The sequence below is a fragment of the Felis catus genome, chromosome C1 (genome assembly GCF_018350175.1).
Source record: "Felis catus isolate Fca126 chromosome C1, F.catus_Fca126_mat1.0, whole genome shotgun sequence".
In the NCBI taxonomy this organism is placed as follows: domain Eukaryota; kingdom Metazoa; phylum Chordata; class Mammalia; order Carnivora; family Felidae; genus Felis; species Felis catus.
The window spans coordinates 191844830-191859944 of record NC_058375.1 but is presented as its reverse complement, the minus strand read 5'-3'; the positions used below and the strand labels follow the sequence as shown (position 1 = coordinate 191859944).

Sequence of the window (15115 nt, the reverse complement as noted above, 5' to 3'; positions counted from 1 at the left end):
CGTGGGATTCTCTCTCTCTCTCTCTCCCTCCCCCTCACTCACTTGCACCCTCTCTTTGTCTCTGAAAGAAAGAGAGGAAGGAAGGAAGGAAGGAAGGAAGGAAGGAAGGAAGGAAGGAAGGAAGGAAGGAAGGAAGGAAGGAAGGAAAGAAAAAGCCCAGAATAGGCAAATCCAGAGTCAGAAAGATTAGTGACTGCCAGGGACTGGGATCAAGGGAGGCTGAGGGGGTGGAGGTCAACTGTTAGCTGGCATGGGGCTTCTTTTTAGTGTCAAATGCAATTTACTGACTGCTAGTGTGCATGGACTTCATTGATGAAAATGTTCTAAAATAGATTGTGATGTAACACCCGGGTAGTTCAGTCGGTTAAGCGTCTGACTTCAGCTCAGGTTGTGATCTCCCAATTCGTGAGTTCGAGCCCCCATACCGGGCTCTCTGGTGTCAGGGCAGAGCCTGCTTCAGATCCTCTGTACCCCCTCCCTTTCCGCTCCTCCCCCACACATGCGCACACTCTCTCAAAACTAACCAAATAAAAAATTGTGGTGATAGCTACACAACTCTGTGAATACACTAAAAACCATTGAATTGTACTCTAAATGGGTAAGTTCTATGGTATAAGAATTCTATTTCAGTAAAACTGGTATGTAAAACATAATAAAAATAAAATTTAAAAATGTTTTAAGCGTTAAGTCATTTAATCAGGTGATTCAACCACATTAAAAACGGCCCAACGGCGTCTAGGTGGCTCAGTCAGTTAAGCGTCCAACTTCAGCTCAGGTCAAGATCTCACAGCTGGTGGGTTCAAGCCCCGCATCAGGCTCTGTGCTGACAGCTCAGAGCCTGGAGCCTGCTTCGGATTCTATGTCTCCTTCTCTCTCTCTGCCCCTCCCCCACTCAAGCTCATCTCTGCGTCTCAAAAATGAATAAACGTTAAAAAAATTTTTTTAACTAGCCCAGCTTTCATCAACTTTTAAAGGGGACACCCCCCACACCTGTTGGGATGAGCACTGGGTGTTGTATGGAAACCAATTTGACAATAAATTTCATATATTTAAAAAACAATAAAAAAATAAATTACCAATATTGAAGAAAAAAATAAAAATAAAGGGGCCACCCCATTATGGGGAATACTAAAATTTAGCTTTGTTTTCATTCTGCCACTTTTATTCTGCCTCACCTTCTGCCTCTTCACATGATCATCCAGCACAGTAGAAATGTCCTAGCTCCAAATGCTACCTGGCCATTGCCACTGATTATGCTGGGCAATATGGGGTTACTATTTGTTCTCAAAAGATTGTCACGCTTTGTCATGCAACTTTTTATATTCCGCTTGAGATGCTTTCTCTGTAGGAAGAAAAAGAACCTTGTAGCTGTGCTGGGTTATAAATGTCAAGTAGTACACCCAGTATGAAAACGCGAAGATGATCACTTCTAAGGGTCAAGAGGTTTCTCTGACTCTATAGAGCCATCAGTGCTACTTCAAATACTCACCTAAACATATCCTAGAGGTAAGAAGGTCACTGTGTCAGACTGTAGTAAGAACCAGTTACTAGGCGACCACCATTTGGTACACTGAAATAATCATGGTAGACAATAAGCATATTTTCAAGTGGGCATTCACCTAGTAAAATAGTTTCAGCTCAATGGACAACATAATATCATTTATTACCTGTGACCCTAATTGCAACTCTCCAAAAAAATTAATAAACCCTCTATTTATCCAGTTCAAAAGAGCTGATGATAACTCAAGTATCTAATGTATATATGTATACTCATCCTTAAGAAGTCTTTTCTGTGCCCTGATAAGACAACTATCTAAGAGAGTCTATATAGAAACAATTCATCTTGATGGATCAAACCAACACAGGAGAGACTATTCGTAATAATGCAAACACAGGAAAGCAATCCTTCCAGAGAACGATGAGAAACGCTTTGCAAATGGTCTCTGTGCAGAAAGTTGAGGAAGTTTTCCATGCCAAATAGCAATGTCCTGTGTTATCTATACAGGTTTAACAATCTTTTGAAAGTTTAAGGATTGCGTCGCAGGTTCACTAACTTACCACTACTGAAATTCTTTCACTCGTATCAGCTAATGAACGTGAACAAGTAGAGGCTTGCGTAGTTGATGCTTAGATCCTTGGCACCCAATAGAGAGGACCGAGCACATAATAGGGGTTTAAGTAACATTTAAGTGTACACATAAGCTACTATCTTAACCTATGATGAGTTAGATGATAAATACAACAAAAAAATTTTGTCACAACTGCTTCAAAGTTCAGTTGTGAAAAAATGTATAACTATATGTTAATAACTCAACCCACCCACTATGAGTGCCCCCGTTTCAGATTATTAAAAAGTTACTCCTCTAAGATAAAGACAAAGACTGGATATTTTCAATCACCACTTTTATTCAAACTGACATCACATGGCTGCGGTTATGATACATTGAGAAGTCCACAGAATTTCTGCCCACCCCCCCACAAAAGCATTAACTATAAAGAAACACCAGACAAACTCAAACCGAGGGACATTCCACAAAGAAACTGGTTTGCACACTTCAAAATGTCAAGTTATTAAATACAAAGAAAGGCTGAGGAACTGCTCCATACAGAAGGAAACTCAACAGTCATGACAGTCTGTGATCCTGGATCAAATCCTGGACCTCTAGAGGACATTTTGGAACGATCGGGAAATTCCAAGTGAGGTCTATGAAGAAGAGGGGTATACCAATGTTGATTTCGATGGTATGTACTGGATCACATAGGAGAGGAATTTTAAAGAAGAATGACCAGTACCATCACCAACATTTCCTGGCTCTACAGCACGTGTAGGATAACGGGCACCTTGGATGTGATTCTCAGTTCGGTTACATTCAAGCAATCCACTGCGAAAAGACTGAGAACACAGGATAATGTGTTGACACTGAAAGTGAGAAGTCACAAAGCACAGTGGGAAGAATGCAAAGATAGGCAGTGAAGGGAGTTAGAGTCAAAGACAGAGGAAGTATAAAGCATTCAAGTATGGGATAAGGGCACTTAAAAAGGCAGATATCCAGTTGGTCTTGGAATTGGGGTGGTAATCGAGGGTAACAGGTATGAGAGTTATAAAGGAACAGCTAGCCTCAAGCCTAACAGCTTTTATCATATTTATCAGGAGACCAGCATTCTGTTACCAGCTTCATTAAAAACTAATTATAAATACTACTCAGCAATAAAAAAGAACAAAATACTGATACATGCTACAACATGAATGACCCTCAAACACACTATAGTAAATGAAAGAAGCCAGATACAAAGACCACATATTGTATGATGCCATTTATATGAAATGTCCAGAAAAGGCTAAACTATACAGACAGTAGATTAGTGGTGTCCTGGCACTGGGGATTGACTGTAATCCCCATTTGATTACATTAAATAACAACTCATTTGTAATCCCAAAATTGAGGCATAGAGCTATTTAGTGACAATCACAGTACCTAACTCATAAGGGCTCTTTGAAGATCAAATGAGATAATACAGTTTAAAAGCTTAGAACAGTGCCCGGCACTTGTAAGGGCTCAAGATGTACACGCGCACACACACACGTCCAGCTTAAAAACTTAGAAAATAAAATGCATGTAAAGAAAAACAACATGCATATAATAAATTATAAACGTAAATAAAGTAGAAGTTCATACTTTAAAGATTCAGCAACAAATTATAGTTCACCCTAGACCTATTTCTTAATCAAAGTAAATGGTTCAAAATATTTGGGGGAAACTTTTTAAATATACATATAAAGTCTAAGAACAAAGGAAACTTACTATATTATTTCCCTAACATTTGGGGTCTAAATAAAGTTTCAGAAAATGTTGAGACTCTTCCTCAGCCACTCATTTTCTCAAGTTGACATTTTGATGTGTTAATTCCCTAATTGCGTGATTTTTCAGTATGTTCCACATTTTATTTCTCCATATAAAAGTCCTTCATTGAATATGGACATCCATCACATATTTTTACTTTAGTAATTTTTTTATCACAAAAAGTAGGCTGTTGTTGTATCTTAACAATATAATCTGGGACCAAAAAACCCAGCAGTCAATACTATTGAGGCCAAAGGCCCCCACCTCAGTGACATACGTACGCTTTTCCATGTTTTTCTTGTCCTTTATAATATACGCTGTGATACTGGAGGCGCTACGGTTCTCTCTTCCCAGTAGGTGTCAGATAATGATGTAGATACTGCCTCCTGAACTCAATCCTGTTCATTGACTCTTTCAATACAGGTATACAAAGTGAACAGTTGCTAACCCACTACGCCACCAGTCAAATAAATAGTTGTTTCATTTTAATCCTTTGAAATAACTACTCCATGAACATACCTGTATATCTTTGGTTAAACTATTTCCTCACCAGCATCAACATTTATATTCTCTTATTTATTATCTCTAAGACCATTTATAAAATGAACTTGTTTTCGTTATTCTCTGATTCCTTAAGTGTTCCCAGAAAAACTTCCTAACATGAGGAGAAAGTAGAGACAAATTTCAATATTTGATAAATTTTATCTTGATAACTTTGAAAACAAATTTACTCTTTAAACTGCATTATAAAAAATACATTAGTCTTCACATTAGCTTTACATGGAAATATATACTTGCTTGAATATTTAAATATAGTTTCTCTTTACCAAAAAGTGTCACTCAGAGCCCTAATTACACAAATAATTTAAATGCACAAATGCAAAACACACTTCACACAATATTGTCCACATACTGTATAACTTGGGACAATTGTAATAAAAATCTATGCAAGATACTGAACAAGGACAAGAATAATAAAATATTCACTGTGGTTATAATTTAATTTTTTACTATTAAAAGAATTTAATGCATTCTTGAATACACAAAAAACATCCAACTGTTTCATCTAATCTGCAAATTAAGCAAAAATATTTTGACAAAGGGGCACATCTTACATCCTACCAAATTCTGAAAGTAATTCATTTCTAATTTAATTTAAATTATAATTTTTACAGTTTCAAGTTTTCAAACTTGTCTAAAATAATGATTACAGGAACTTATAAATATTTCCAAAATGTTAAAAAAAATAATTAGGACTGTATTATACTTTGATATTTTTAGTAGTATAAATTTTAAATATAAATCTTTTTTCTCTCAAAAAAACGGTATTTAGAAGAGTTTCCAATGTGAAAAAAGTAGTAAAATTTTTTAACTGCTTTTGATCATTTGAATTGTGAGAACTGTCCGCTCTGCATGATGTAATCACAATAGATATGACACATCACAGTTATGGAGTACATCATTTCCATGTGATCTCTTGCTTTTTAACTTAAGCAAAAAGCATCCAGAATGCCTACTAGTAGTACTTAAGGAAATTACCGCGTCTAAGCTATAGGAAAAAAAGACACCAATACCCACAAACAGAATATTTTTACGTATTAGCTGCTTGTTTACTTCCTAATCAGTAGGACAGTTTGCTTTCCAAACGAAAACTGGAAGATTATTTTAAACTAGTGGCCCATAATGTTGTCTTAAGAAAGGGAATTAAAATAGGTTTGTATAGGAAGCAGGGTTGAAGTTGCTTTGCAACTAAAAATATAAACATTTGTCCATTTTTTTTTCAACAGAATAACTGTTTTAAATTTAGAAGTAAAGAAATTACAACAGAACACCATCATAACATACCCACAGGTTAAAAATGGCCCCTGAAATAAAACTACATTTAGACACCAACTGTTACACTATATTTCATTAATTCTAAAGTAACACATTTTTATCTCGGAAATCATGGTACACTGATCTAGTTTCAATTAAATATGGTTTGTACAATATAGTTGAAATTCGTGTTTCCTTTAACATTAATGATAGAATAGGATCCAGGATCCTTGTCTTAATAGGATAATTGGATGCATCTGTACCAACTGGACCAGTGTCTCTGAATAAAGGATCGAAACATATTCTGAGTATCTCAGACCCAAACTGCTTAACATCTTTTGTTTGAACTATTAAAATCAGATAGCAAGTTTAAGGAAAGTCAAACTAACGTACAAATATGTAGTTTTTCCCTTGAAAAATTGGCCTCCGTGTAGGTCATCAGTTTCACTAGACCTTTTGAAATAGTAAGATTACAAATAGTTTGTTAATGACAATTAATGGTCTGCCCAAATTACCAAACCAATAATTTCAGTTCAAGCTGTTACAAAAAAAGATATGGTAGTGGCTGAAATATTTTGAAGAGGTAAGGCCATAAGATAACCCAGATTTTCATAATAAACCACCAACACTTCAGGTGGAGGGGAATAAAGGTGGTAGAAACCATTGATTACACTGGCAAGATCATTTTCCCATTAAGATCTAATAATGCTAAAGAAAAGCCTACAGACATTGTATATGTGCGTGTGTCCAAATAAGGAAAGTTAGAGACTTGCAGATCCAATTTAAATGAAGCAGGAGGAGTTTCTGTTTATGTATATAAAATCACTAGGCGGTTTTTAAAAACTCGATTAAAGATCATGGAATCTCATTTTCTTGAATGCTTTAAAAGATAAATTATATTTTGTTTCTGATTATTTAAATCAGCTTCATTCAAAAGTTGAGATAATTATAGTTTCTCCTTAATTATCCAGTTAGAATACGGTATTGACAATGCCACTCTGAAACACACAGAATGTAAGTACATGTTCATTTGTTCCAATTTTTAAAAAGTAAAAATAAGATAGCATTTAATGTTTGCCACATTCATTTTTGCAATATGATAACCTGCTGACATGAGATACAACCATAAAAAATAAATAAGAGGGACAGGATTTGAGGGAGAAAAAATGTATCCTCTGCTAAATTATGGATATAAATTAAAATGAAGCTCTTCTACAGCAAATGGACAAAGGATGTGTCTGAATCTTTAAAAAAAAAAAAAAAAAAGGACCTTAAACACGAATTTTAAATGAATTACAAAAGTTCTGAAAAATAATGTCTGTAGCAAAATAGTTGAAGGTTAATTTTTCCACCAAAGCTGGGAAAGCTATGTGCACAAAATGTATTTCAAGTGAAGTACCGAATCCTCAGCTAGCCTGAACGGAAACGCTTCTAGGTGGCCTCATTAGCTGGCGATTTGTCTGACAGCCGAGTCCTCATCCTATCAGAGTACGGTACCTGAGAATATAAGCTTCTCAAAGCATATATTTTAACAGGTCTAAAAGGCTTTCTTCTTCTCTTCCTAGGGCGTTTTTTAGTACCATTCCGCTTTCTTCCTGCAGCGGGCCAAGAGTTCTGCACAGGTGGCTTGGGAGAACAGCTAGGGACTGCTCCCAACTGCCCCTCAGCAGCCGCCACGGACGGAACCGGCAGCCCCGAAGGAACCGAGGGAACCGGCGGCCCCGAGGGAACCGGGGGAACCGACGGCCCCGGCGGCCCCGAGGGAACCGGTGGCCCCGGCAGCCCCGAGGGAGCCGGTGAGCCCAAAGGCATTTTCGCTGGTTTCTTCGCCTTCTTTGACTTAGTGACGTCGCATTTTTTCTTAAGATGCAGTCGAATAAAGGCGCTCCTGGACTGATATTTGCGACGCAAAAAAGCAGAGTATTTTGAAATATACTTCCTAATTATATCACTTAGTTTGGTCCGAATCCAAATGGACGGTTTTTCGGAAGCGATTCTCGGTTTTTGGTGGAGAATAATTGGTTTATAAACCTTCTGGGGGAAACCTGGCTTGCTAGTTTTCATCTTCCTTCTCTGAATCTTCTTTTTACCTTCCAGTATCTTCCGTGTGGCTGATTTGGGGGAGGTTCTGGCAGCATCGCCGCCTACAGGAGTTGACTGGAAATTACTTCCCGATGGAACTTGACTAGCACTCGAAGTCCCTGGTCTTGGCACACGTTCGGGAGAAATACGCGCCCCCGGATAGGCCATTAGCTCATCTCTTAGCGTCAAAATGCCTGTTGGATCAAAGCCTTCTGCAGGACCATCTTCATCTGAACTGGAGCTTAGGTCGCTCAAGTGAATTTGAAGCCAGTTATTTCTGTCAGATTCTGGAGGAGTCGTTACAATTTTCTTATTCAATGGGTCATAGTAATCAAAGGACCTCCGCTTATATTTGTACTGTATGCTAACATCTCGACTACTTCTGCCACCAAGGTACTTTTTAGCAAAGTTGAAGGATTCACCATTCTGAAACTTCATATTTGAAGAAATAACATAGACTAAGGCATTGGGTTGCAAAGGCTTCAAAACTTTAGTACATGTTTCAGGAAATTCAAGTGTTCCAATTTGCACTCTGTTTCTCATTTTTCTGTCTTTCTGTAAAAGTAAACGCTTCCTTGTTGGCGAGTCTTCCTCTGGTCCACTTGCTTTCGTCGCTGACTCTTTTGTGAGATTGGTTTGAGTTCCATGGCTGACTTTTACAGCCTGGCATCGAGAAGCCACTCGCCAGGATTGTTCATAAGGCCTCTTTGCTGTAGGATGATGGCTAGGTTTATCTAAGGCCACTGAAAAGTCATCAGTATCTGAAATGCCACCTGCATTATCATCACCATCTGAAAAAACTTGAATTGCTGCAGTGTCCTGACTAACGTCAGCCCAGGTAATCTTTTTTCCTTTATTCAAATTTTTTTTTTTTACTTTCCTGGTCTCACAGTCGTCATCAAAGTAGCAGTGGAAACGACCTTCCTTGAATTCCTTCACCAGAGCGTTGATTTTCATGTCATCTTCTCTCATTATCTGAGACCATGTCTTGCCTACAAATGAAGGAGGGACATGAGGCAAGGCTTCGAGAACTGGTTCATCGGGATTGTCTTCTATGACCTCCTTTGCTTTTTCCCGGTTCCTTACAGAAGCAACCCTGAGAACAGGGCCTGAACGGGAATCGCCTTTTTTTCCTTTTAGGTCCACAGACCTCTTCTTAAATCCTTCCTTTTTACTAACAGCTTGTTGAGGCTGGCCACTATCAGACTGAAGAGAGCGATCACACTGAAAACTCGTCCCAGAACCGCATGGTTCGCAGCTCCTACTTTCTCGATCTGCATGTTTTAACTTCGGGTTTCCTTTACCAGCCCTTTGACGGCCTGCTGACCCAGGAGAGGCTTTGCGAGTCGCCGCAGACCCCCTCGATTCACAGTGCTTGTCTTTTCGGCCAGTATTTTCGTCTTTCCTGTGACAAAAGTTGCTTCCTTTATCAGCTTTCTGAGGTTTGCTAGTCACAGGCTCAGAATTGTCTTCCCATTTAAAGTGTGTCTTAGGACTATGAGGTCTACAACTCTTACCTTCTGAGTCAACAAATGTCACCATTTCTTTATCAGAGCCTTGCAATGGGTAAGTCACAGACCTATCTGGGGGATCAATTTGAAATTTTATTTCAGAACCGTAAGACTCACAGCTGGACTCTTGGAGAATAATATAGTCTTTCTTCTGGTTTACTACTTTGAAAGTCTCTTTGGGTTCATTTGTCATTGATGGAGGAGACGCTTCACAAACATATCCTACTTCAGAATCACAAGAGTCACAGCACTCACCTAGATCAAAATCTTCTGTATTTATACAATCGATTTCTTTGACAGTCATGTGAGGGGAGTCAATCACTGGCTGAAAAGGGATATCAGACTCAGCAATCACTTCACAATCACTATCACTGGTCACCAGGTCCACAAAGAGCATCTTCCGAAGATTTGCTTCTTTAACTGACACCTGAAGTTCGTTAACCACTATTTCAAGAGGAACATCAGAATCACACATCATTTCAGAATCACTAGGTTCACTACTCTTTACTTCCATGCCAAGATGCCGTTCCTTCGGAAGATCTATTTCTTTGCACACCACTTGAGACTGGTCAACTTCTAACTGAAAATGAACACCAGAATCACATTTTATTTCAGAAACACTAGGTCCACAGCTCTTACTTTCTAGGTCAGTATGACCCCTCTTTTGCGAGTTTATTTCTTTGACAGTCAGAGGAGACTGATCAGCCACAAAGTGAACAGGAACATCAGAATCGTAACTCACTTCGAAGTCACCAAGTTTATAGCTCTTATCTTCCAGGTAAATACGGTCTTCCTTCCAAAGACTTACTTCTTTAACAGATTTTTGAAGCTGGTCAGCCACTGACTGCAGATGATCATCGGAAATAAAAGTTATTTCGGGACAAGAAACATTGCTCTTATCTTCCAAGTTGACATGTTCCCCTTCCAAAATGTGTGGCTGCTCAACTACTGACTGAAGAGGGATATCTGAAACATAAATTATTTCAGAATCGTTGGGTTCATAGCCCTTATCATCCAGACAGACATGCCCTTCCCTCAGAAGATTTATTTCTGCTGTAATAGCCTCTTGAATTTCATTGGCCACAGACTGGAGAGGTTCATTAGCATCAAAATTTATTTTAGAACCAATAGGTTCCACAATCTTCCCTTGCAAGTCAACGTGCTCCTTCCAAAGGTTGATCTCCTTAACGACTTCTTCAGTTTGGCCAGCCACTGACTGAAAAAGGATATCAGAATCATACACAATTTCAAAACCCTTGGATTCATCCCTCTTATCTTCCACATCACCTTCATCCCTCTTATCTTCCACATCACCTTCATCCCTCTTATCTTCCACATCAACTTCATCCTTCCAAAGGCTTATTTCTTTAACGGTTTTTCTAACCTGGTCAGCCACTGACTGAAGAGGATCCTCAGAATCAAAACTTATTTCAGAACCACCAGACCGACTGTGCTTCTCTTCTAGCTCAATATGGTCCTGATCCAAAATAGTTATTTGAGGTTGATCAACTATGGACTGAACCAAGAAATCAGAATCCAAACTCATTTCAGAACCACTACATTGGCTGTGCTTATCTTCCACATTCACATGACCTTCATTCTCAAGGTTTACTCGTTTAACAGCCACTTCAGGCTGATCAGCCCCGGGCTGAAGAGAAACACCAGAACCATGGATTAATTTAGAACCACTAGTTTCAAACACTTTATTTTGCAGTCCAATATCCTCTTCCTTCCACAGGGTTGTTCTCCTAACCACTTCCTGAAATTGCCCAGTCAATGGCCGAAGAGGGTCACCATAATCAAACCTTACCTTACAATGACTAGATTCACTGTTTTTATCTTCCAGAAGAACGTTTCTTTCCTTCAAGAGGGTTGGCTGAGGTTGACCAATGACTGAATGAAGAGGGGCACCGATATCCAAATTTATTGCAAAACCTCTCGATCCAGTACTTTCACCTTCCGGGTCAACACGGTCCTCCTTCAAAACAGCGATGTGAGGTGTTTCAGTCATTGACTGAGGAGGGACATCAGCATCAAACATTATTCCAGAGCTACTGTATTTGTCACGCTTTTCTAGAACATGTTCTTCTTTCTGAACACTGATTTCTTCGACAGCTATCTGAGGTTCAGGCACTAAATAATGAGGTACATCAGAACCTGTTTCAGAACCACTAAATTTAGCACTTTGACTTTTGAATTTAACAAGCTTTTCTTTTTGAAGCCATATTTCTTTAACAGCTATTTCAGGCTTCTGAGTCACTGACTGATGAAGGTGGACACCAGAATCCAAACCTGTTTCATAAACACTTAATTCCCTTTCCTTATCTTGTAAGTTTATGTGTTCTTTCTGATGGCTTGTTTCTTTCACAGCTACGTTAGGATGATCAGTCACTAAATGAAAAGACATGTCAGGTTCAGCTATGTTAGGATGATCAGTCACTAAATGAAAAGACATGTCAGGTTTCAAACTGATTTCAGAAATACCAGGTCCGTTACCTTTATTTTCTAAGTGTATGTGCTCTTCTTTCTGAAGGTTGACTTCTTGAAGGGGATCTTTAGAATGTCCAGTAATTGAATGAAAAATATAATCCAAGCTTAATTCAGAAACACTAGGTTCATTTACCTTACTTTCCAGGTAGATCTGCTCTTCTTTTTGAAGATTTAGCTTTTCCAAAGCTATTTCAGGAGAGTTAATCACTGAATGAGGAGGGACATAAAAATCCAGACTTATTTCAGAACCACTGGGTTCCACATTCTTCCTTCCCAAGTGGATATAGTCTTCTTTCTGAACGATTACTTCTTTAACAGCTAGTCCAGGTTGATTCATTCCCGACTGAACAGGTATGCCAGAGTCAAAAGTTACTTCAGAAACACAAGACTTAGGAGTCTTATTTTCCAGAGGACTAGGTTCCTCCACGTAAATAGCTACTTGAGACTGGTCACCTCCTGAGCGGGAAGCAGTATCAGAATCAAAAGTTATTCCAGAACTATTTGAACCACAGTGATCTTCCAAATTAATGTGCCTTTTTCTTATTTCTTCAATGTCCATCTCAGACTGCTCAGTACCTGACCTAGCAGGGGGATCAGATTCAAAAGTCAGCTCAGAACTGGAGCATCCATAGCTCTTCACTTCCATATCAAAATTTAACTCTTTCAGGCTTATTTCACCCAGAGCCCCTTGACGCTGATCACTAACCGATTGATAAAGAGAAGCATTAGAATCAAAACTCTGATCAGAATTGCTAGACTTAACACTCTTATCCTCCAGGTCAACAGGTACTTCTCGAAGGTTTACTTTTTTAACTATTACTCCTGATTGGCCAGCCATTAATCGAGCATCTGTGTGGAAACTCATTTCAGAACCATGAGAATCATAGTTCATATCCACAGGTTCATTCTTCTCTTCCAGAAGACTTATTTCTTCAACAGCCCTCTGAGATTCATCCGTCACTGTGTCAAGAGAGACCACATAATCAAGATGTTCTTTAGCACTACTGGATGTATGGCTCTTATCTTTCAGATAGACATGCCTATCCTTTAGGTTTCTCTCTTTGACAACCAGCTGGGGATGGTCAACCACTGACTGAAGAGAAACATCATTATCAGTACTTGTTTCAGAACAACTAGATCCATAGTTCTTATCAACCAAGCCAATGTGAACCTTCTGAAGTTTTGCTTCTGTGACAGCCACTGGGAGTTGGTCACCCAGCGACTGAAGAGGCAAAGCAGAATCAGTACTTGTTTCGGAGCTACTAGATCCATAGTTCTTATCAACCAAGTCAAGGTGTTCCTCCTTAGAAAGGTTTCCTTCTTTTGCAGGCTGTCGGGGGTAGTCATCAGCTGATTGAAGTAAGGCATCACAATCAAAATTAATCTCAGAATCACTAGATTCATAGCTTTCATCAACCAGGCTAATAGGCTTTGCCTTCTGAGCACTTACGCCTTTAACAATTACTTGAGTCCGGTTGGTAGCCAACTGAAGAGAGCCAGCACCATCAGAACTTACTTCAGAAACATAAGATTTATCGTTCTTACACTGCAGATCAGCATATACTTCCTCTGAAACATTTAGTTCTGTGGCCGTCACTTTAGACTGGTCAGTCAGTGAATGAAAAGAACTGCAGTCAAAACTCATTTCAGAAGCTCTCGATTCATAGTTTTTATCTTCTTGGTCAACTTGCTCTTCCTTCCAAAGGTCTTGTGCAGCCTCTTCGGGTTGATTACACGCTGACTGAAGACAGCCACGAGCAAACTTTGTTTCAGAAATCACTGAGCTCTTCTGTTCCAAAAAGGCTGACTTATTAAAAACCAAATGCTTTTCCTCTTGGGTCTGATCCATACCCGAAAAGAATTTCTCACGGTGCTTTGCAGCAGCATCTTCAAAGAGTCCTTTATTAGAAGGCATACCAGTTTTATTCACATTGATTGCTTGGTTTACAGCCAATTTGGAAAGAGATTCAGATTTTAAAGAGCCTTCAGTACCCATAAATTCACGGACTTTAGCGCCAGTTGACAAAGTTTTACACTGAGACTTTACATCTTCCCGTATAATCAATTTATCTGAATTTGTACATAAAGATTTTCTGTCTGATTCTTTAGGTTTCTGATATGAAACTGAAGAAGTTTCTAGATTGGACGATAGCACAGAATTTCTAGAGCCCCTGTCTGGCTGTTCAAGGTATCTGTCAACTTTGTTTGGGTCACATTTTCTGACTGGACCCAAACTGGCTGCTGCTGGTGACCTAGTCGTTTTAGTTGTAACCAGTCTGTCATAGGAACTTCCAGGTAAACAACTAGCAGGAGCACTAGAAATCACCGAGGGACATATTAAGCTCTGTCTATTATTTGTAGCTTGACCAATACCAACTGGATTAAATTCTTTCACACCACTCCCAATTTTATGAACAAACTCCAAGGGCTGCTGCTGTCCCTTCTCCAGTTTTTGGATAACTGATGGTCTAACTGAAACCCCCTGTACATATTCCTGAGATTTACTAGGTCTAGAATGTAACTCTTTACTAGGTTCAAAACCCCTGGGGGAGCTCTCTCCTTTGACACCAGCAGCATCATCAGTCATTTCTTCAGAAATACAATCATCAACAGGAACCACTTCAGAGGGTGACGCAGTAGGTGACACGGTAGGTGACGCAGTATTCGTAAGAAGTCTCTCATTTTGCATTGATCTAGAAAGCAAGGAGAAAAATCCATAAATATATTCTAATAGAATGTTAAGGTAAAGGCATAATAAAGCTTATTTTCTTTGCGTCCTGGGCCCAGTTGTTAAGGGGACAAAGAATCAAGGCAATCCCATGAGGCTGCACACTATGTGTGTTTTCAGGTAGGTAAATCAGTGCAGGAGATGGAAGGATCTCCACCAATTGCTACTTAATAAACACAAATGGCAGGGCACCTGGGTGGCTCAGTTGGTTGAGTGTCCAACTCCTGGTTTCAGCGCAGGTCATGATCTCACAGTTCTTGAGTTCGAGCCCCAAGTCAGGTTCTGCACTGACAGCACAGAGCCTGCTCAGGACTCTCTTTCCCTCTCTCTCTTCCCCTTCCCCACCCGCAATCTCTCTCTCAAAATAAACTTAAAAAAAAACTTTTTTTTTTAATTAAAAAAGAATAAAATCAACACAGATGGCTCCTAAACATGAAAAACTGTTCTTAAAAAAAAAGCCATATATCAGAGTGGTAAACAGTAAAAAGTTTAACATCAGTCACTTCACCTTCCAGGCTCCGGTTTTCTCCTAGAGAAAGAATATAGTATTATTTTCCCCCAAGAGATTGTTTTGAGGAGTACATTAGTTTTACTACGTAAAGAGCATTTTTTAAAAGACCCGGAAAATAGTAATCATTCACAAATGT

At 39.1% G+C, this 15115-nt stretch overlaps 1 protein-coding gene across 6 annotated transcripts in view; it reads right to left on the bottom strand.

Annotated features, from left to right (window-relative positions):
* Positions 1-2386: 2386 nt before the first annotated feature.
* ZDBF2 (zinc finger DBF-type containing 2) overlaps positions 2387-15115 on the bottom strand; it is a 49019-nt gene continuing 36290 nt past the window's right edge. For 5 of the 6 annotated variants that reach the window (XM_045034376.1, XM_045034373.1, XM_045034375.1 and 2 more), the window contains one exon: positions 2387-14433. In XM_045034376.1, the coding sequence (XP_044890311.1) occupies positions 7089-14433 (7345 nt within the window). In that variant the 3' untranslated portion in view covers positions 2387-7088. The remainder of the gene's footprint in view (positions 14434-15115) is intronic. The other variant, XM_045034377.1, reaches the window with a different exon arrangement.